We start from the raw sequence: 24,006 nt of genomic DNA, 5'->3' as shown, positions 1-24,006 counted from the left end.
TTATGTTCTTCTCCACCTTATACATTTGTAATGTTTCATATTTTATTTTTTTTGTCCGCCAGTCTCTTTTTCTTGTATCGTCCCTTGTTGTTAGTTCTTTTTCTGTACTTACTATCTCCCTTTCCAACTGTTCTATTTCCCTATTGTAGTCCTTTTTCATCTTAGTCACACAACTTCTTATCTGCCCTCTAATGGAGGTTTTAATTGCATCCCATAATATAAATTTGTCTTTCACTGATTCTGTATTTATTTCAAACTACATTTTAATTTGGCGTTCAATAAATCCTCTAAATTCCTGTCTTTTAATTAGCATGGAGTTTAATCTCCATCTATATGCTCTTGGTGGGATGTCCTCCAGTTCTATTGCTTATAACAGGGGATCAGATAGCAATCTAGCTTTATATTCAGTTTTCTAACTCTCTCTTCAATATGGGCCGACAACAAAAACATAGCAATCCTTGAGTATGTTTTATGCCTACTTGAATAATATGAGTATTCCTTCTCCCTTGGGTGCTGCCTCCTCCATATATCCATAAGATTAATTTCCTGCATTGATTTAAGCATAAATTTGGCCACTTTATTCTTTTTGCTAGTCTTTTGTCCAGTTTTATCTAACATTGGATCCAAATTAAGGTTAAAATCCCCTCCTATCAATATATTCTCCTGCGTATCTACATTCTTCAAAAAAATATCTGCATAAACTTTTGATCCTCTTCATTAGGTGCATATATATTGATCAAATTACAGAATTCTGAATATATCTGACACTTTATCATTGCATACCTCCCTGCTAGATCTATTATTTACCAATTATTATTTAAATTGGTACATTTTTATTTATTAAAATAGCTACCCCTCTGGCTTTTGAATTATATGATGTTGCCGTTACATGCCCTACCCAGTCTCTCCTTAATTTATTATGTTCCACTTCAGTTAGATGCGTTTCCTGGACAAATGCTATGTCTATTTTTTCTTTTTTCAGGAAATTTAATAGCCTTTATCATTTGATTTGGTTATGTATTCCATTAATATTTATAGTCATATAGTTCAACATGGCCATCTTATATTCTGTTTACACCTCATTTCTGTTTCTTCACCACCACCATCCCCCTTTTCATCTCCCAGTTTTCCCTTTTTGAACTCAATGTATGACAACACTTTTAAAACGTAAAATACTTCAACAACTCCCACATCTAAAATTTCCTTAACTCCAAATGTCCCCCCCCCGAGTTGCTCCTCATCCCTTGCCGGGAAACCACAACTCCCCTCTCCATTTGGATTGCGAACCCACTTGCAAGCGTCAACTGATTTTGCAGTGACTGTTATTCTCTCCCACTCAACCCCCTCCAGAAAAATCTTTTATCTTCACATATAACAAAGCTCACCTTTTTTTTTACCTTACTTCCTTTCTTGCCTTTTCTTTCCCTTCTTTAGTTCTTACTTATACATTATTTTTACATCTTTATATGTATTTTGTCATCGTTCTTCATTCTTGTTATATCTCTTCGTCTCTCCTTCTGTCCTGCAGACGTTCTACAAATTTTTGTGTTTCCTCCGGATCTGAGAACTGTCTGTTTTGCTCCCCCGGGATAAATATTTTAAGCACAGCTGGATATCTTAACATAAATTTATAACCTTTTTTCCATAGGATCGATTTTGCTGTATTAAACTCCTTCCTCTTCCTTAAGAGTTCAAAACTTATGTCTGGGTAAAAAATATTTTTTGACCCTTTTATTCCAATGGTTTTTTTGTCTTCTCTAATTTTATTCCTTGCCCTCTCCAGTATATTTTTTTTTGTCGTGTATCTCAGAAATTTTACTAAAACTGATCTTGGTTTTTGCTGTGTCTGTGGTTTCGGAGCTAGTGTTCTGTGTGCCTTTTCTATTTCCATTCCTTCCTGTATTTCTGGCATTCCCAGGACCTTTGGGATCCATTCTTTTATAAATTCTTTCATATTTGTGCCTTCTTCATCTTCCTTTAGGCCCACTATCTTTATGATGTTTCGCCTACTTCTGAGCTAACAATTCTTGTGACTCTGTTTTTTCACTTTCTTCCAATTTTCTTCTTAAGTCATTCACTTCCATTTCTACAACCGTTTCTTGTTCTTCCACATTTTCTAATCTTTTCCCTATTTCTGTCATGACCAGCTCTATTCTACTCACTTTTTCTTCTGTACTTTTCATTTTTCTTTTCATTTCACTAAATTCTAATGTCAACCATTCTTTTAACGCTCTCATTTGTTCTTGAAATTTAAAAAAAAATCTATATACTGTCCATCTATTTTACCTTCTGTTTCTCTGAGCAGAGCTTGGTCGTCTTCTTCCTCTTCTTCTGTGTCTGCACCTGTGTTTTTGTCTTCTACTTCTATTCCTTGAATCTGTGTCTCTTCTGACTTTCTTGTTGAGTTGCTTGCCTCACTTTGCTGGGCTTCTTCTTGCTTGGCTTCTTGCTGTTGGTCCTCTTCTTCTCGGCTAGTTATCTGTTGGGCCTCCTGTTGCTGTTCTTCTTTCCTATCACTCCCTTTCCTGTCTCTTTCCTCTTTTTCCAGCTGAGAGCCCTGGTGTCGGGCACCCCTCAGCCGGTCACGCTGTGTTTGCTTGCTCCTCAGCTGCCGCCCCCGCCCCCCCCCCCCCCCCCCCCCCCTGTCTGTGTTCTCTTTTTCTTTAGTGAGCGCACAGTTGTGTGCCTTTGTTTGGCTCAGAGTCCGGCAGTTGGGAGGTCGCGACTCTGCAGGGTCGTCACCAACCTTGGGGAACGGGCTCTTTTCTCCACGACGGCTCCCTGTTTCTTCATGCAGGTAAGGCCCTCTCCTTTCTCTTCCTGTGTCTTTTCTTCTTTTTTCCTGTTGTTTTATCTTTTTCCTTCTTTTCTCCACAACTTTATCTTTTATTTGTTATGTTTTGTGTTTCTTGAACGTTGTCTTTTCTTCACTTTATTTCTTCTTTTCTGGAGAGGGCTAGTATTCCCCTACTGGCCACTACTCCATCACATGACTCCTGAAGCCAAATGTCAATTTGAGGAACAGCACATCATCTTTCTCTTGGACAGCCTATTGGAATGAAATCACTTTTTCCAGTTTTAGCTAACCCTGACTCCATCTGATTCCTTTGTTCCCATCTCCTTTTCACTTTCTCCTGGCCCTACCTTTTTTCTCTTGACTTATTTTTTTCCTTCCCTTCCTAGTAGTCTTTCCCCGAATCTATCTCTCCATCTCTCACATCCTCTGTCCTCTACTCTATCACCTCTGCATCCCTCTTCCATCTTATTTGCCTTCACCGATTTTATCTTACCCTTTATGAAGGGTTCACACCTGAAGTATTGATAGGTCGTGCCTCCCCACAGATGCTGCCTGACCCCCCCTGAGTCCCCCCAGCAAATCTTTGTTTTCTTAAGCGGTAGGAGAAACTTGCTGTGACTTTGCAGGTGACTGCAAATACAAGACAAGTGGAACATGTGATTCCACGGGCCCTATGAGGAGTGTAGATGTGAGGGTGAAGGGTTGCGGAGATGGCGGGTATGAAGGGCACAGGTCCTAAACTATGCATTTACAACAGTGGTTATCTGGAGCCAAACTAGGGGAGGTGTGGGGACATTGTGTCTGCTGGAGACCACGTACTCCTTTATTTGTTCACCATTTGCTGGGTTCATTGCCATAGTGAGTTTATTGTCATACACATTGCACAATTCTTTCTTGCTGCAGCCAAACAGGTACTTTAAAAAAAATTCCAACAGTATACATTAAATTTCTGATCAGAAAGAGATATTGTGAATATATATTATATTTATTAAAGAGTAGTGCAAGAAAAAAATGGTGTTTCAATAGTGAAGCCAGGTCTTTTTGTGGTGTTGGAGTAGTTCAAGGTTCCTTCATTGTCATGTGCAAAATGTTTCCTCTGTTTGGCCTATTAAGACTCAGAAAGAGGCTCTGCTAGCCCAGACGAGACAGAAAAGCAAAAGAGAGTCCCCTTTAGGGAGACACCTCCTGCAATGCCTCTGTAGCTGCCCGGCCTCGTGTCCATTCCAATGATGAATCACAGCTCCAGGCATCTGAGTCACCCTCCTCAGCCCTGGCTCCCAATCCCTGAAGCGATCAGGAAGCTAACAGCACCCGAGGCCCTTCGAGAGCCCTGCTTGCCATCGGCATCCTCACTATTCATGGTCCTGCCACCTGGTTGTCACAAGCTGATCTCCAGCAGTCCGCGGCCTGGGGTGAGTCCTCCAGCAGTCCGCGGCCTGGGGTGAGTCCTCCAGCAGTCCGCGGCCTGGGGTGAGTCCTCCAGCAGTCCGCGGCCTGGGGTGAGTCCTCCAGCAGTCCGCGGCCTGGGGTGAGTCCTCCAGCAGTCCGCGGCCTGGGGTGAGTCCTCCAGCAGTCCGCGGCCTGGGGTGAGTCCTCCAGCAGTCCGCGGCCTGGGGTGAGTCCTCCAGCAGTCCGCGGCCTGGGGTGAGTCCTCCAGCAGTCCGCGGCCTGGGGTGAGTCCTCCAGCCTCGGAGCCTCTCATTGGTCCTGTTGCTGTAGCCTCCCACCATGTAGAGTCCTCCCTCAGGCTTATCCTTCATGGCGGGGAGGAGGGCTGGTTTCTCCCACCCTGGTACCCTGCGCTGGTCAGTTGCCCCTCAGAACCCATAACCCTGATGGGTTATGGTTGCCAATTTGGTCATGGCCATTTTGGGTAAGGAACTCCGAGCGTTCTCTGAAGTAACAAAATTGTAACCCTGAATGGGGTGGTTAGGCATAACCTCCGGGCAGTAGGACCCACGTTAGAATGCTAGAAACTCGCCTCCACTGCCTCCCAGGGGCAATGCAGTGAGGGCAAGTTCAAGAGTCTGACAACTGTAAAGGGAAAGCATTCTGGCCATAGATGGATGGAAGGGAGGAGAGACACTGGCTGAGACTGAATTGAAGCATTTGACGATCTATGTAATTGGCCCACAATTGAACGGTTTGGATGGAGTGGATATGGAGAATATGTTTCCATTTGTGGGCACAGTCTTAGAATAAAAGAATATCCTTTTAGAACAAGATGAGAAAATATTTTTCAAACGGGGCAGTGGAATTCATTGGCATGGATGGCTGTAGAGGCCAAGTCACTGGGTATATTTAAAGCAAAGGTTGATTGGTTCTTGATGAGTAAGGGTGTCAAAAGTTATGGGGAGAATCGAGTTGAAAGGAAAAATGTCAGCCATGACTTGATGGATTGAACAGCATAATTATGCTCCTGTGTCTGATGGTCTTTTGATTGAGGTGAACAAGGAGTTAGTTTCTACACCAGAAACTGGCTATGGACTGGCTGAGGTTTCCCTATTAGGATAACGTTGACCTTGAAAAAAGAATGTAGTATAGATAAGAATGTAACGTATAGATAAAATTCCTCCAAATGTGTTAACTTGCATTTAATTAACCAAGTTTTCAATGTGAATCAGTGAAAATAAAAGTGTATGTTAAGTTTCAGATGGGAACCAAACATTAATAGCTGCTATGACAATTCTTTGTAGCTTGCAGAACCCAGTGATGTGAGACTCAGACCTGAATTCAGTGTATTGCTTCTCGTAATGTTTGGATTCACTTTAAATGTGATTTTCATTTGATTTTCAGTTTGAACATGCAGCCAAGGTGGTGCCATAGCTGATCATTGTACTGAAGGCTCCTTTGTGCCACTAGATGGCAGTTGTTTTCCACATTGTAGACCATTCTTCACTGCAGATGTTTGGAATGAATTAATAAATATAACCACCCCCGCTAATGTTTTATTAGCTGTGTTCACCTGGGTTGGGTCCTTTCAAATATCTCAGTGATAGTCAAACTGCACATGGATTCTCAGAATGGTTCTGGTTTGAAAAGAGGCCTAAAGCCCCTTAAGCATTTACTAGCCTGGAAAGAGCAAATCAGCCACTGCCCTATTTGGATACTTATTGAATTTCACATTGAACACGATGGTCCACTGTTGTCCCTAGCAGTACATTCCATGTGACTACCAATCTCTTCATCTTGTGTCTCCTGGTCCTTGATCCCTCTGCCAAAGGGAAGAGCTCTGTCCCTCCTTTATAGTCTTAAATACCTTGATTAAATCTCTTCACAACCTCTTTTATTTCAATAACAATTTGTACTTCTCTCCCTCACCTATTTATACTCCCACATCAAACTTCTGGAGGAATTGTGCAGGGCAGGCAAAGGTTTCCCTATTAGGATAATGTTGACCTTGAAAAAAAGGGAATAAACAGTCAAACGTTTTGGGGGTCAGGACAGAAGTAGAAGAGAGGCAATGGTGTCTGCCCATGACCCACCCACTTCAATGTGGGAAGTGAGGGGAAGGTGAGCTGATAAACCATTGGTGGATGCAGGTGATGATGGGTTGATTGGCAGGTCATCAGATCAGGAGGGAAGGGTGGAGAAGGTGTCAGAGGCTGCAAGGTGATGTGGACCCAAAGGGCTGCAGATGACGGAGTCTGATAAGGAATTGGGTAGGGGAGAGAGGGTGGGCGGTGGGGAGCTGTTGTAGAGGATAGGGCACCCAGTGGGAGGGCTGTGTTGTTAATGGGGGATGGAATAGATGGGGAAGGGGAAAGAGTGGATAATAGATCTGTGGAGCTGTTTGAAAGGAAGGATATGAGTGAGAAGACCCGAGTGGAGCGGAGGGTTACCTGAAACTGGACAATTCAGTGTTCACATCACTGGGGTGCAGGCTGCCCAGGTAGAATGAGGTACTGCTCCTCTTGTCTGTGTTGGGCCTCACTCCAGCAAAATGGAGGAAGCCAAGGACAGACAGATTAGTGTGGGAATGGGATAGGGTGTTGAAATGGCCAGCATCCCCGTGAGCTCCAAATTGCCTTAAAAGTTGTTGCCTTGTAGATCAGGACACTTCAGGAGTTCTGAATGCAGTGGACATAGTTGGAGGAGGTGTATGTGAAACCATGTTTGGGTGGAGGAGCTGTAGGGGCAGGTATCACAACCCCCTATAGTTGCAGGGGAAAATACAATGGCATCAACATCAAATACTCTAATTTCAGGTAGCCCAGCCCTCACCTGTCCCTTTCCCTCTTGTAGTAATTAATTGAGAGTGTCCTGTCTGGCTGCATCATTGTGTAGCTGCAAAGCATTAGACTGGAAGTCAAAACAGAGGTTCATCAAAATGATTGAGTTGATCACTGGGATCTCCCTTTCCACTATTGACGGCGTTTGCTGGGAGCGTTGCTTAAATAGGGCTCAAAGAATTATTGAGGATCCCTACCACCCAGCACACAGTAACTCTGACCCACTAGCATCATGAAGGAGGTCCAGGAGCATCAAAATCAGCACCGCCTGGGAAATAGTTTCTTCCCACAGGCTGTGAGATTGATGGACTGTATTCAGTAATCAAGTAAATTATTCCAAAATATAAATATATTTATTTTGTATTATTATGTATATATGTGATTATTAAGTTTTGTGTGTTTGTTTTGGTTTGATTGTATATGTAGTCAGATGATGATAAATTTGAATTGATCTACCCAGGTCCTCACATGCTCACTTATTTCCACCTCCCCTGTTACCCAGTGTCTTTGCCCTGCAATTGCCCATGACACCCTCACGTAGCCCTCCACATCCTTCCCTCATGCGCCCCCAACCCGCCTACGCACACACCCACCCCATACCTACCTCTCACTGGTTTTCATGATTGTTCCCTTCTTCCCACCATTCCCAACCCTATCTGGTGTCACTCATCAACTTCCTTTCGTGTCAGATACCATCACCTGCAGCCCTCAGTCCCCACTCTGTACTATCTCCACCCTTCAATTCCCCACCTGGCCCCATCGACCAGTCAGCCCCTCCTCTCTTGCATCCATCTCTCCACATGATCCATTTGCCTGAGATTGTTTGCAGAAGCCAGAGATAGAGCCAGGTAGAAACTGAATTTCCTTCTTTCAACAAAGACTGGAATATCTCAGTATTCGATTCTTTTGCACAAAGGTGGCATAGCGGTTAGCACCACGCCTTTACAGCTCTAGAGTTCGGGATCGGGGTTCGAATCTTGCGCTGTCTGTAAGGAGTTTGTATGTTCTCCCCATGTCTGCATGGGTTTCCCTAGGGGCTCTGGTTTCCTTCCACCATTCGAAACGTACTGGGGGAGCATAGGTTCATTGGGGTTTAAATTGGGTAGCATGTACTCGTGGGCCAAAATGGCCTGTTACAGTGCTGTATGTCTAAATTTTTTTTTAAATTAAAAATTTAAATGCCAAAATAGTAGTTTTTCTGTCTTTCAGGTGGGGCAGTTGCATCAGCAGTTAAAAGACAGTGATAAAACCCAACATGATATGGTGCGGCAGTACGAATCACAGCTCATCATGTTTCAGCAAGAGGTAGTATCAAAGATCGAATTTCATTCATCAGATAATAACTATTTAAACATACCGTAAATCTCTTTCCACTCTTCCCTGAGTCCATTTGTCTCCTTTAGCAAATTCACAACCCATCATTGTTCTAATTAAAATGAAATGTTTGCTCTGTTTTGGACATCAATGCAAACCCAGTCCTGTCTTCACTTGGCTCTGACAGATTTCCACCTTTTGCCCTGCATGGTGGCATCTGAGCCGAGAAATGGCTTTCTCACCCACCACAAACCTGGAAAAGAGATGGAATGTCACCACAATGCCTCCACCACCAGGCTGGTCGCGATTGTGTTACCTGTACCCACCACCAGGCTGGTCGCAATAGTGTTACGTGTACCCACCACCAGGCTGGTCGCGATGGTGTTACCTGTATCCACCACCAGGCTGGTCGCGATAGTACTACGTGTACCCACCGCTTGTTGAGGGGATATACCTGTACTGCAAAGCAAAACAGAGGCTAGGTAACTTTAGTTTTGTCCTGAGCTATTGTTATCACACCACTGATTAGCTGTGTGGAGATACTCCCACAAAGCAACAAATCTTGATTTCAATGTTTTGTACTTTAAGATTGATAAACTGAAGAAAAGCTATGAGAAGTTGCAGAGACGACAGCTCAAGGAAGAACGAGAGAAGAAGGACAAACAAGGCAGGACGGAGGGCATGTCTGAACTCAGCAGGCTGAGCAAGAAGGTTGAGGTAAATAACCACATGTGAAGCTAGGTTTGGACATTTGGAGCTCCAGTATTTATGATTTCTGATGGATTAAAATTTTAATGTCGTGAACAAATGGGCAAATATGGTATCAGTCAGTTTAGTGAAGTTAAATAGCGAAAAGTTTCTTTTTGGACATTGGTTATCTGAGTTAACGGTGTAAGTCAGTGTTTGTCCCTTTGCCTCATCCCATAAGCAGAATTAGTTTGTTTCTCCCTTGTATTTATGTCATTTTCTCCAAGACCATGTGATCCACCTTGCATTTTTGGGCTCTTCTTTCTTGCAATTGATAGTGACCTTGTCTGCATTTATGACTTTATATTGCCCATCACTTTTATTACCTGTTCAGCGAAGCCCCCTTGTTGTAAGCCTCTATTTGGCCTTTTTGCTGCAGAAGTCAACTTGCTCTTGTTACCGGTTTTCAAATCATCTTTTTTCTTGATCCCTGTATCCATTCTTAAGTTCAAGTTTATATCATCTGACTACATATTCATCTAGATGAAACAGCATTATTGTGGACCACAGTGCACATGCCAACACATGCACAAACACACTTTATAAAGATGCAGTCATTTAAAATATATAAATATTTTGGAATGATTTACTGAATTACAGGATACTGTTCATCAGTCTCACAGACAGCAGGGGGAAGCTATTTTCCAGCCTGGCAATGCTGATTTTGATGCTGCAGTTCCTTGATGGTAGTGGGTCAGTGCTGCAGATGATACCCAGGTTATAGGTGTTGTGGATGGTTTGGAAAGTTGTCGTATGTAATAACAGGATATAGACAGGTAGCAGATAAATGTGAAGTGATGCATTCTGAAAGTTCAAACTTGAAGTAGGAGTATGTGGTCAATGACACGATTCTTAAGAATGTGAGGAACAGAGGGATCTTGGGGTCTAGGTTCTTGGATCGCAAAAGATTGCCACGCAAGTTGGTAGGGTGGCCTTTATTAGTCGAAGGATTGAGTTCAAGAGCCGTGAGATATTTTTGCAGCTCTATAAAACTCTGGTAAGACCCCACTTGACATATTGTGTTCAGTTTTAAATTTAAATTTTAAATGTAGACATACAGCATGGTAACAAACCAATTTTGCTCACAAGTCCATGCCACCCAATTTACAGCCATAACTCTCGGTATGTTTGGAAGAAAGGGAGGAAACTGGAGCACCCGGGGAAGACCCACGCAGACGTGGGGAGAATGTACAGACTCCTTATAGACGGCATGCAATTTGAACCCCAGTCCCAATCGCTGGCGCTGTAAAGGTGTTGTGTTAACTGTTACGCCAACCGTGCTGCCCAGTTCTGGTTGCCTTATTAAAGGAAGGATGTAGATGCTTAGATGATTCTAGAACTAGAGGGCATCGCTTTGAGTTGAGGGAGGAAAGATTTAGGAGAGACCTGAGAAGATCTCTGGAATGAACTGCCAGAGGAAACTGTAGAAGTTGGCACAGCAATATTCAAAAGACATTTGGGCAGATTTATGAAAAAGAGGTGCTTGAAAGGATACTGACCAAATGCATGCAAATGGGACTAGCCCAGAATACCATATTGGTTGGCATGGATGATTTGGGCTGAAGGGTCTGTTCTATGTCGTGCAACTCTGTCATATAGAGCAAACTGAACTGTTTTGAAAGTGGTGCAATGGTGCAGACTTTAAGAGGAGTTGAAGATGGCTGGAGCTTTGCTCTGATTAGCTTGTAGGATTGCTCCATTTCCTGCCTGTGGCTTCCTCACTTTGAGCTGTGCCTTGTGTTGCTCCATGTGTGGCTTTCTCAGCTCACTAAAGCAAGGCTGGTCTTTTCGGCTTGACGGTGAAGGATATTCAGGTCCAAGTTCAGTTCTGCAGATGATGGCTGACAGCACTTGTGCATGCCTAGATTTGATCTGCCAGATTGGTTCTGAGATGCCCCACTTAATGCCCCATTATTATTGTGCCAGAAACCCGGGTTTGAACCCGGCATTATCCGTAGGGAGTTTGCACATTCTCGTCGTGTCTGTGTGGGTTTCCTCAGGGTGCTCCGGTTTCCTCCTGCCCTCCAAAAACATACGGGGCTGGTATTTAGTCACATGGGATCATTCAGACAGCACGGGCTCCTGGGCCGCAAGGGCCCATTACCGCGCTTCATCTCCAAATTGTAAAAAATATAACTATTAATATCAAACCATACTTGGGGGCTCTGGGCAATCGCACTAAAAATGTGTGCCTTGATGGGGAAGCTGGCTTACCTGCATCTGAGAGTGCCTGCCTCTATTTCTGTACTGAAGCAAAGTGACCCGGAAATACAGTCACAGTGATTTCCAATTGCTTAAAACTGGCAAAGCAGCATTATGCAACTTACTTTCCAGTTTAGAATTGTAATATAAAAATATGGCAACCCATTGCTACTCAGCAAGGCTCCATACATTGTAGCAGAATGATCAGGTCATTTGTTTTCAGCTGTTGGCTAAGGGATAAATATTGGAAAACTCCCTGCTGTTCTTCAAGCAGTGAATAATGAGAATCTTTTATGTTCACCTAGGAGGCAAGCAGTGCCTTGGTTTAACGAGCCATTTGAAAGATGATGTCTCCAAAAATACAGCTTTTTAGCATTCCAAATTTAGTTCAGATTTCACGAGGCTTTGAAAACCCTCAATGGTTTGTACTGCCTGAATCAGATTGTTGTGGTTTCATCATTGATCTCCGTTGGTGGGATAATTAATTTGTGGTTTATTGGGCAGTCCTCTGCCGGATCTTTTCAGGGGGTATTTGGAAAACATTGGGGCTCACCAAAAGCAGTTATGTTTCTAGGAGTTTCGGGAGAAGTCGCTGGACTGGGAGAAGCAACAGTGTCGTTACCAGCAGCAGGTGGCATCACTGGAGGCAGAGAGAAAGCTGCTCTCCCACCAATACAAAGCTGTGCAAGTATGAGTCTTGGACACTACATGGTGCAGCAGTCCAAAATGTGCGTGGCAGAAGCTCCGTTGGCACTTTACGAACATCTTCTGTTTGAAGAAACATACAAAAAGCCTTGGGCAGTGCGAGTGGATGCGGATGAGATGACAATCTGGAGTGAAAGACTCAGCAGGCCGAGCAGCATCAGCGGTGGCGGAGGGACAGGCGACCCTGCAACAGCACTGACCTGAAATCTCAACCGTTCCTTTGCCTCCACAGATGCTGCCTGACTCACTGAGTTCCTGCAGTAGCTTGTGTTTGTATAGTATGAATGACCACTTTGGTTCCAGCACATTGGAGAATAAAAATGGGGTTGGTGTAAGTGGGCATCCGACACTTGGCACGGAGACAGTGGACTGATTAGCCTGCTTTCCACCCATGTAGCTGACTCATCGTTGCAAATGAAATGAATGTCGTGCAGTCGTTGCATGGAAATATCTCCCAAACATGCAATATCTTTTGTGTAGAGTCTGAAAGATGGTGTATTTTAGCATCGGGCCACAGGGTTCGGTGCTGGGCCCCCATTATTGTTGTTGTTGTTGCTTGTCATCTACAGAGGTTGAAGATAATCAGCAGCTGAGATAGAATCTTCATCCTGTTTGGGTGAGAAGCAAAGATGGAAATTGACGGGACCCTGGTTAACGAAGGATATTGTGTTGATTGATCAGGGAAATGAACAAAGTGTGCATTTGATAATGTGGCAACCAGAATTGCATTCAGTTTTCAGTGAGGCCCCTGAAAAGTTTTATAATGTTGGAACATGATTTTCTTATTTCCATCCTCAATTCTCCGCCCAGTGAAGCCAATCATACCATACACCTTTACCACTCTGCACGCTATTCATTTGCATGGCCACTTTCAATGAGCTCTGAATGTGGATCCCTACAACCCTCTACATACCAATAATTTTAAGAGCCCTGCCGTTAACTGTTTGAAATCTCTTTACATTTGATCTCCCAAAGTTCAACACCTCACACTTGTCCGCATTAAGCTCCATTTGCCATTTCTCTGTCCGTATCTGTGGCTGATCTATATGCTGCTGGATTCTTTGATAACCCTCTGCACTGTCCACAGCCACCAACCTTTGTAAATTTACCAGCCCACCCACCTCCTTTTTCATCCAAATCATTTATGTATCTCACCAACAATGGAGATCCCAACACAGATCGCTGCAGGACACCACTGGTCACAGGCCCCTAGTCCGAATACCAGCTTTCCACTGGTACCCTCTGCCTTCTATGGGGCGGCTAATTTCATATCCAAACTATCAATTCACCCATGGGTCCCAAGCACCTGCACCTCTTGTATCAATCTACTATGGATGCCCTTGTCCAATGCCTTAGAAAAGTCCACGCAGACAACATCCACTGCCCTATTCTCATCAATCACCTTTGTCACCTCCGCAACAAACTCGATTAAGTGGTAAACATGACCTGCCGCATAAAAAGCCTTGACTGTCCCCAATCTGACTTTGATTTTCCAAACGTACATAAATCCTATCCAATAGTTTCCCAATTACTGATGTATAATTTCACAGAATATTTCTTTTTCCCTTCTTATGCAAAGGTACAATATTTGCCATTCCTTAGTCCTCTGGGACCTCTCCTGTCACCAGTGAGGAAACAAAGATCTTTGTCAAGGCCCCAGTATCCCATTAGGCTCAGGAGTCTTGTCAAGGCCCCAGTATCCCATCAGGCCCAGGAAACTTGTCAAGGCCCCAGTATCTCGGCAGGCCCAGGAGACTTGTCAAGGCCCCAGTATCCAATCAGGCCCAGGAGACTTGTCAAGGCCCCAGTATCCAATCAGGCCCAGGAGACTTGTCAAGGCCCCAGTATGCCATCAGGCCCAGGAGACTTGGCTTCCTTAATAATCCTCAAGAGACTGAAAACCATCTCCTTGTTGATCTCAAAATGCCTCAACACATGAGCGTTTTCCACATTATGCTCCCTTTCGCTGTCTGCACTCTCCTTGGTTAATACTGGTACAAATTAATAATTTGTACCTCACCCACTCCCTTTGACTCCAAGCATACATTCCTCCTTTGTCCTTGAGTGGTCCTATCCTCTTACAAGTCGTTCTGTTGTTTTTTAATATGTATAAAATGCATGGGACTTTCTTTATTCCGGCTCACCATCTCAAAGCCTCTTTTGACCTTTCTAATGCCCATAGCCTCTTTTAACCTTTCTAATGCCCAGCTTGAGCTCTTCCTTGCACTCTTTATATTCCTCCAGGGCCCTGTCAGATTGTAACTAATTGAAACTTTCATGTGCTTCCAGAGTTTCTCTAGCAGTTTTGTACACTGCATCAAACCCCAGCATCTGCAGATTTTCTTGTTCACTTACATATACCTCCTTTTTCCTACTGTCTAAGTTCATGAACTCTCTCGTCATCCAGAGTTCCCTTACCTTGCTATCCTTGTCCTTCGTTTGCACTGGAGCATGCCTGTCCTGTACTGTGATGGCCAATTAATTCCTCCAGTTGGCGTGGTTAGCACAGCGCCTTTACAGCGCCAGTGATCGAGACCAGGATTTGAATCCTGTGCTGTCTGTCAGGAGTTAGTACATTCTCCCTATGTCTGTGGGTTTTCCTTGGGGGGGGCCTCCGGTTTCCTCACACCATTGCGTGTAGGTTAATTGGGTGTTAAAGGTTTCTGGGCGAAGGCAGGAGAATGGGGTTGAGAGGAAAAATACATCAGCCATGATTCGAATGGTGGTGCTGACTCGACGGGCTGGATGGCCTAATTCACTTTTTGACCATGGGTCAAAGATTCCAAGGAACCTGTTGGGATGTTGCATTTCTTCAATGCTTTGCTGTAATCTTTCCTCTTTCCATGATAATATTTTCCTAGGTCACAGCATGAAATGGAATGTTTTGGGAGTTTATGTATTTGCGTTAGAGTCCAGAGTCTTAGTTTAGGTTGTCAAGGTCTCTGAAGCCTCCAGGAGGTAGGGATCACTACTATCTGGCACATTGTGTATTTTTTCAGCTAGTTCCAAGTTAACCTTGCCTTGTTATTCTAGACCTAAAATGGACTGTTCCTTCCTTATTAGCATGAAGTATTACATCAGGACATGGCTATCAATACTCCTCTCTAAATCTCCTTGGTTAATTTGATTTTTCGAGTCAAAATGAAGATTAGTGTACTCCTTTTAACTGCAAGTTGCATTTACTCCTTGACTAATACCCACTTCAACAGTGCTGTAGTTAAGGGCTTGTAAATTATACCCATCAGAGATTTCCATACCTTGTTATCCATGTTCTCCACTCCTAATGTTCCTACTTTGTGTTCTCCCAGACTAGAATTATTTCTCATTACATTCCTTGTGCAACAATCTATTATCAGTGTTGCCCAATTCCTTTTTCATTTTGGTTCTCTTCAATTGACATGGATTTTTAAAATATTCACAATCTTAAGTCATGCTACAAGCACATCTCTCTCACGGTTACTGGATCAGATTTGTTTCTCACTTTTTGCATCATTGACTTGTATATTTTGTTTTGTGCCAGCCTTTGCAACATCTTTAATCTTTTGATATTTTCTCCTTGATTTCACCTTCAATGGATGGCCGATTATTGCTTCACAATCACTTTCATTACATAGAATGCTCTTTTATCCACTGTCTGGAACCTCTTACAGAAAAAAAATTGGCAAATTTATTATTTCTAAATGTTGCAAGGCTTCAGATATGTAATGGCAAGATGCAGCACCTGAGTTTTATAATAAAAAATACAGAAATTAGCAGGATTAATGGGTTATTGAACACAATATCACAGAAGCAAGCCCTTTGGCCTATTTAGTGTATGCTGAACTTTATTCTGCCAAGCCCCATTAACTTTTTGTTTGACCATTTGGCACTACTCTGCCTTCGTTGGTTGATCATCTAAATTCTGCAATTAGTTCTTCTTCCCATATTCCTTGATTTCTCTCACTATCAGAACTCTTTCTTCATTATATTTAATGATGGCCTCAACTGGCTTTTGTGGCAGAGAATTCCACAGGTTGTGTGGCATTTCGTGATTGAGCTTTTTTTAAGGAGGTGAAGATATTTACAGAGGGTGTGGCAGTGGATGTTGTCTACATTGACCTTAAGTAAGGCATTTGACGGTGTATTCCCAGGGTAAGGGGAAGCACCCAACTTTGCATTGTTGTAGTAATAAATGTTCTTTGTTCTCAATTTTTGTCTCGAGCAATTTCTTTAAAGGTACTTTAATTTCTAACAAATGGGGGCTCGTCCGGGATCACACTCCCTCCACTGATAGAGTACCCCGACGACGAGAGTAGGTGCACCCCGGCTGATTCAGCTGGACTCACGGGCGACGGGTGGCTGGTCAGTGGAAGAAGCGAGTGATATCCGAGAAGAGGCATTGAGAACAAACGGCGGAAGGACGCGCGCTAGAGCAGTACTGCCAGAACTCGGTAAGAGTATGTTACTTGTTCCTAAGCATGGGAATAGCGGGCAGTAGAGATGAGAGTCCTGACACAGGACGTGACCACCAGATAGCTACGTACAGCCCGCTTGGGTTGATGTTATCTGAGTGGGGCACAGGAAAGACCCGCGGTAAAGACAAACTGACGATGGTCAGGTATTGTTGTAATGAATGGGTTAAATACCCGGTTAAAGGGAGCTCCGTGTACTGGCCAAAATTCGGATCCGAGGATGAATGGATGTGTAAAGCTTTGAACCTATGGCTCTATCAAAACCAGAAAGACAATGTTGAGAGCAGGGAATATGCAGCCTGCTGGCTCAAGGGATCCATTGAACAGCTGGTTTTGAATGAGAAAGAATCCAGGGATAAGAGAGAGGAGGAACCTCTTGTCCCTGAATCACAGGGTTGGGATGTGTTACATTCCCTCCCTCCACCCTATGTTCCTCCTATGCCAGCTCCTATCTTTCCTTCCCCTCCTATGACCTACCCTTCTGCACCTTCCCCACCTCCCCCACCACTAGAGAAGAGAGAAGAGAGCAGGAGTGGTATGATAACTTGCTCACAAAGCACTCGATTACCACCTCTGTTGGCAGGAGAGAGAGGTAACTTTAATTCAGAACAGCGTGAGACTCTTCAGGAAGAAAGGGCAGAACCCTTTGATTCATTTCCCAGGGAGCAGGAACCCAGACCTAATAAGCCAGAAACCAATTGGATGAGACCACTGCGGGAAGTTCCCATGGGAGAGGGTCTCGGTTTCGTAAATGTGCCCCTGACCAGTACTGAAGTGTGTAACTTTAAGAAAGAACTGACCTCCCTGATAGAAGATCCCCAGGGATGTGCTGAACAGTTAGACCAATTTTTGGGACCATATATATATACAATATGGGGGTCTCGACATAGAATCCCCAGCAGGGGAACAATTGAGGTGTTTTATCAGAACGGGGAAAACTTGAGAAATCGAGTGTGCTTTGATACAGAGAAGATCAGAGAGAAGCAAGGGAACATTTGAAAAGGGCACAGATCAAGAGGGAGCAAGTGACAGAAATGTTGTCACCACCGGAGCATGGCAGCTGATCTGTCTGCAGATGTGTAAATACACTGATGTGCGTGTATACGGGAGGAAGTGAAAATAATGCTGGAACCATGAAATGCAGAGAACATTGCAGGTGCTGGGAATGTTAAAAGAGAATGCTGCAAATATTCAGCAGGTAATGCAGCCTCTGTGAAGAGAGAAAAACAATTAGTTTTCGTCAGAACTGGCCAGATGAGAAAGGCTTGTTCTCTGAAATTGTGAAAGTCACCAAGCTCCGAGTTTGGTCAAAAGATGAGATGTTTTCATGAGTACAATGCAAAGGACACATAAGATATCGGAATGGAGTTAGGCCATTCAGCCCATCGAGTCTGCTGATTTACGATCCTTTTCAACCTCACTCTCCTGTCTTCTCCGAGTAACCCTTGATTCCCTTCCTAATCAAGAACCTAGCTATATCTTAAATATACCCATTGACATCCTCCCCAGTTGACCACAGCAATGAGTTTTACAGATTCATCACTCAAAAATCCCTCACTTTTCTGTTCTAAAGGGACGTGTTTGTGTTCTGAGGCTGTGCCCTCTGGTCCCCACTCTCCCCCAAGGGAAGCAACCTCTCCATGTCCACTGTATCCAGGCCTTACAGTATTTTAAAAATATTTTATATTTTTACACGAGCTTGAACAGACGTATACATTGTTAGTGCTATCTTGGCAGCTTGTATTCAAATTTACATAGACTCCATTCTCATTATTGACTGCATACACCAGCTTGCATCTTTACACAGGACAGCTCATTCAGACTTCGACCAACAACAAAAAACTTTACACCAGATTAATAAATAATAATTAGGGAGCAGAGATTGTCACTGCTTGGTGAGCGATATATATTCCTGACTTTCCTTGATCATAATTAGTGCGAGGGAGAGGACACCACGGCAGGGAATGGGGGTATCAGTCACTGCCATATGGCTATGTGGTACATGTACGGCTGCCAAATCCTTCGAAAAGTGTCATATTTGTTTCTCAAATTGTAAGTTACCTTCTCCAGGGGAACACAGCTCTGAATTTCCTTGTTCCATCGTTTGATACTAAGACTAGAGACGGTCTTCCAAGTCACCGCAATGCACTTCCTGGCCACTGCCAATGCAATTAACACAAATTGGATTTGAAATTTGGACAGCTTCATTGTAAGCCTTATGTCCATTATGCTTCCCAACAGGAACAACTCTGGGCCCTGCGGGAATCTTTACCTATGATTTTCTCTAGGTCTTGGACTTGTTCTTCCCAAAAGAGCCTCACCTTGGCACATGACCAGGTTGTGTGCATGAGCGTCCTAGTCGCCATCTGAAGCATTGGTCAGAGAGTTCTGGTTTTGACCTGTTTATTTTCTGCAGTGTTAGATATAACTGGTGCAAGAAATTATATTGCACCAACCTGTACCTTGCATTGATGACCGTGGTCATGCTGTCCTGGCATAAGTCGGGCCTGCATCCCTCATCAATTACAATACCCAGTCCGACTCCCATCTTTCTCTCGATCTATGGAGGCCCGATTTGGGTCCATCCAACTGGAGCAGGAAATACGTTGCAGAAATGAATTTCTTTCCACTCCCTCTTTGAGTCATGGTCTCTGACAGTGCACCAAGGTAGGGCCGTACTTGGATCCAATACGTCCCATTAAAAAATATCTTATTTGAAGATAGGAGTGGAATGTCTGATTTGGCAAATCTATCTATTTTGAGTTGCTTAAATGACATTAATTGCCACACTCATAACAGTCCTCCATGCACCTGATGCCATTACAGCACCAGGTGTCCAGGATCTTGTTACCTACCATTAATTGTATTAATTTATTAGAAGTTGGGGGAATTTTTGGGGACAGCCCCACTTTTACATTCAAATATTTGTTAATTTTGCTCCAGATATTAATCACTTGTTTTAATATGGGGCTGCCCTTCTTTCCTGATAGCAATTTAGCACCCCATTTATAAATAAAATCCTTTGCCATCCTCTTGACCACCAGGTGCAGTTCAATTTGTGCCCAAGATGGTAGATCTCCTCCCTGGAAGAGAGAGGTGATGTATCTTGACTGGGCTGCCCAATAATATTTTTTAAAGTCTGGCATCTTCAATCCGCCTAGACTGTAGTTCCATGTTAATTTTTCCATAGAGACCCTTGCCACCTTACCATTCCAGAAACATTCTGACTTTGTGTAGCAGCTGTTTGAAGAAACCCCAGGGCAATGGCACAATGTCTGAAAAAGATACTGGAATCTTAGTAACACATTCATTTTGATTCTCTTAACCCTGCCCACTAATGTTATGGACAGGGACATCCATCTATTTAAATCCTCCTTGACTCACTCCAGCAAGGGGGCGTAATTTAACTTATATAAATTATTTAAGTTGTCATCAATATTTTTCTTTTTCTTGGCTTCGCGTACGTGCAGAGGGTCTTGGAGGTCCTCGTACAAGATTCCCCTAAAGTTTAACTTGCATGTAGAGAAAGGTAAATGCAACACTAGCATTTATTTTGAGAGGGATAAAATATGTAATATTGCAGTTTTATTAGGCAATAGTCAGACCACATGGTGTTTTGTGAGCTCCTTATCAGAGAAAGGACCTATTTGCCTTGGACATGGTCCAGACCAGGTTCATGAGACTGATCCCTGGAATGAAAGGGTTATCATATGAAGAGCATTTGATAGCTCTGGGACATTTGATGTACACACTGGAGTTTAGAATGAAGGGGGATCTCATTGAAACCTGTCAAATAATGAAAGCCCTTTGGGGGGGGGGTGTCATGTGATGGTGAGTTTCTGGCCAGATTAGATCTTCCAAACTTAAACTCGGAGGGACTAGACCTACCTCTTACAGAGGAAGACCTGGAAAAAGAATTGAATGTGCTACAAGCTGGCAAGTCTCTGAGGGATGATGGATTCCCATGAGTTCTATCAAGAATTTAAGGATTTATTAATGCCTCTGTATACAGAGTTGATAGACCAAGCAAGGGAGACATGGACCTTCCAAGAATCTTTCACAATGACGATTGTTAGGGTGATTTTAAAGGAAGGTAAAGATCCACTTTTGCCCTCTTATAGACCAATCTCTCTGCTGAATACTGATTATAAGATCCTTGTCAAAGTCCTGGCAAACAGATTGGCATTTTGTTTACCAAAATTAATAAATAAAGACCATGGAGGCTTTGTGCAGGAGAGGCAAGCAGCGGATAACATTGGCAGACTGTTGAGTGTAATGTACTAGGCACAAATCAGAAATGAGAGGGGATTGGCTGTTTCCCTGGATGCAGAGAAGGCTCTTGATAGATTGGAGGGGGTTTAGGGCCAACTTTTCCAAATTGGATTAGAGCACTATACCATTCACCCAAGGCAAAGGTTACAACCAATGGACAAATCTCTTCAGCTTTCCCACTTACCAGATCTAGTAGACAAGGGTGCCTGCCATCACCGACTCTCTGTGCTAGCGATGGAACCACTGGCTGAGGCCATTCGCCAGGATCCAGATATTAAAGGTTATAGAGTGCGCCAGGAGGAGCACAAAATCAACTTATTTTCTGATGACGTGCTGATATATCTGACAGACCCTGCCAATTCTTTACTTCAACTACACGTGGTATTGGAGGACTATGGGAAACTCTCTGGTACAACTTCAATTGGGGAAAAAGTGAGGTGATATCACTCACCAGGGGGAATTATAGCCAACTTAAAGAAAATAGCAATTTAAGGTACCCACAGGAGGGGATCAAATACCTGATTAATATTGATGTTGGTGATGAAGTCATTCCAATGAATGTAGAGGATGGAGCAGAGACAGCGCTGATGGAAGCGCTAGCAGAGTCTGCAAGCATCGAATCAATGCTGCTGAAGACGCAACTGCGCTGGGTGGGTCACGTCTCCAGAATGGAGGACCATCGCCTTCCCAAGATCATGTTCTATGGCGAGCTCTCCACTGGCCACCGAGACAGAGGTGCACCAAAAGAGGTACAAGGTCTGCTTAAAGAAATCTCTAGGTGCCTGCCACATTTTCCACTGCCAGTGGGCTGATCTCGCCTCCAACCGTGCATCTTGGCGCCTCACAGTTCGGCGGGCAGCAACCTCCTTTGAAGAAGACCGCAGAGCCCACCTCAACTGACAAAAGACAAAGGAGGAAAAACCCAACACCCAACCCCAACCAACCAATTTTCCCTTGCAACCGCTGCAACCATGTCTGCCTGTCCCGCATCGGACTTGTCAATCACCAGCGAGCCTGCAGCAGACGTGGACATACGTACAAAGGTGATAGGTGACTGGAAGCTCAGCATCACCCATGAAGACTGAATGGAAGTGCTCCACAAAGTGGGCACCTACTCTGCCTGTGGCTTTCTCGGTGTTGAGGAAGCCATGTCATGTACGTTGAATGCAGTACCTTCACGAGGAATCCCAGTATCAACTCTATCATGTCTCCCTGGATTTTTTTTTTAACTGTAAGCTAATTTCTGCTTCTGAACTCCAGTGAGCATTGGCTTAAACTCAGACTTAACTACTATAAATATGGAAGGGTAGAATAGAACATTATATTTCAATGACATTCTAGCACTAATTCTTACGGTATTGGCCTGCCTTTTTCTCTGCAGATAACTGCCTTGTTTGTCATACCATCTCTTTTTATTTCAGATTTCCAGCATCTTCCCTTTGAAGTATTCAATCACCATCTTGGACTGATAATGCTTGTATCTTCATGATCAAACCCACTTTAATCCGTACCTACCCCATTCATACCCACACTTCAGTACTTAAAAAAAGTCAGACACCCAGATACAATAGGGGAAATAGAAAATTCCTCTCTGTCCCCCAACTGGGAGTTATTTATATTGGCTCTGACCCCTAATTACATTCTCCAATTCTGGCATGACCCCAACTTCTTCCTGAGTGCACAGAGCATTACGTCACCACTTTCAACACATTTCAGAAACAGGAAGATTAATCACCTGGCATCTTGCTTAATTTCTACTTTTGTTTAAGCTAAATACCTGATATTCACCGATCTTTTAAACTGAAATGATCTACAGTTGGGTCAACCATACACTTTTTGATTATTTTATAAACCTCCATCAGGTCTCAAGCATGACTCCCTTGTGCACATCCCTCCCCACCAATTGCCCCCCAGCACCTTTCCCTGTGGCTATAGGAGGTGCCACACTTGCGCCTACACCACCTCCCTCACCAAGGTCCAGGGCCCCAAACAGGCTTTTCAAGTGAAGCAACACTTCACATGTATCCACAGGACTGATTTACTGCATCCGGGGCTCCCTTTGTGACCTTCTTTACATTGGAGAGACTGGGTGCAGACTAGGAGATCATCGCTTCGCTGAGCACCTTCGCTCCGTCCGCACCAGTGACAGAGACCTCCCAGTAGCCAACCATTTCAGTTCTGTGTCACAGTCCCACACTCACATGTCTGTCCAGGCCTTGTGCACTGTTTCACCAAGACCACCTGCAATTTGGAGGAATAACACCTTATTTTCTGTCTGCATTCTCCAGCTGGATAGCATCAACATTGACTTTTCCAGTTTCTGCTAACCTGCTCTCCTCTTCCCCCTCCACCTTCCCTTCCCCTTTTCCAGTTCTCATCCCTCCCTTCCCCCAGCCATCCCTCCTCCCCTTGATCTTTGCCATCCCTTCTCCACCTATCACCTCCTGCTTTACGATCACCTCTTCCCTCTTCCCCCCCCCCCCCCCCCCACTCTTTTGTTGGGACGCCTGGTGACATTCTCCTTGATGAAGGGCTCAAGCCTGAAATGTCAGTTATGTATTTTTACCTTTACTATATAAAGGACATTGCTTGACTTACTGAATTTCTCCAGCATTGTGTTTTAACTCAGGCCTTTGCTGTTTTAAGCTTGTGTGAATAACTAAGTTTTCTTTAGCCAGGAAATATTCTTGCATATCTCTTACAGGCATTTCCTTAACATCACTCTTATCAGTCTCTCAGGAGGTCTTCATAGCTTTGGTATTAAATGTGGAATAATCTATCAAACATTTTTTTGAGGCTAAACAAGGATATAATTGCAACTCCAATCCTTCTTAGATTGAAACCCTGCACCACTGGGTTTTAAGACTGCACTGGGGATGCCATTCTGGTCCCAAGACCTTGTTTTAATTGGAATATGATCTTGACATCTTGTTGGTTGGATTTAGTAATGAGACTGGAATCAGAATTTATTGTCATTGAAAGTCAGGGTTTGCTGCAGCATCAAAGTGCAAACATTTATATTATAACCATCTTACAACATTACTAGAAAAAAAGTAAAATTTAATAGTGCATGAAAAGTCAGGCGGTGTCTATGGTTCATTGATTATTCAAGAATCAAATGGCAGCAGGGAAGATGCTGTCCTTGTGCGGTTGAGTGCTCGTCTTTAGGCTCATGTACCTTTTTCCAGATGGTAGCAGAGTGCTGCTAGGGGTCTTTAAAGATAGAGGCTGCTTTTTTAAGACACCGCCTCATGTAGATGACCTCGATGGAGTGAAGTCTGATGCC

The 24,006-nt window shown here is 43.7% G+C and overlaps 1 protein-coding gene across 8 annotated transcripts in view; it reads left to right on the top strand.

Moving 5' to 3' along the window:
- cep63 (centrosomal protein 63) overlaps window positions 1-24,006 on the top strand; it is an 83,110-nt gene that overhangs the window by 18,753 nt on the left and 40,351 nt on the right. For all 8 annotated transcript variants that reach the window (XR_011344033.1, XM_069896498.1, XM_069896500.1 and 5 more), the window contains 2 exons: window positions 8,239-8,334; window positions 8,932-9,060. Coding sequence is in view for 7 of the 8 variants with exons in the window: in XM_069896498.1 (XP_069752599.1) it covers window positions 8,239-8,334; window positions 8,932-9,060 (225 nt within the window). In the remaining variant the exon portion in view is untranslated. The remainder of the gene's footprint in view (window positions 1-8,238; window positions 8,335-8,931; window positions 9,061-24,006) is intronic.

Source organism: Narcine bancroftii, chromosome 9 (assembly GCF_036971445.1).
Source record: "Narcine bancroftii isolate sNarBan1 chromosome 9, sNarBan1.hap1, whole genome shotgun sequence".
In the NCBI taxonomy this organism is placed as follows: Eukaryota; Metazoa; Chordata; class Chondrichthyes; order Torpediniformes; family Narcinidae; genus Narcine; species Narcine bancroftii.
This window is presented reverse-complemented; position numbering and strand designations above follow the sequence as displayed.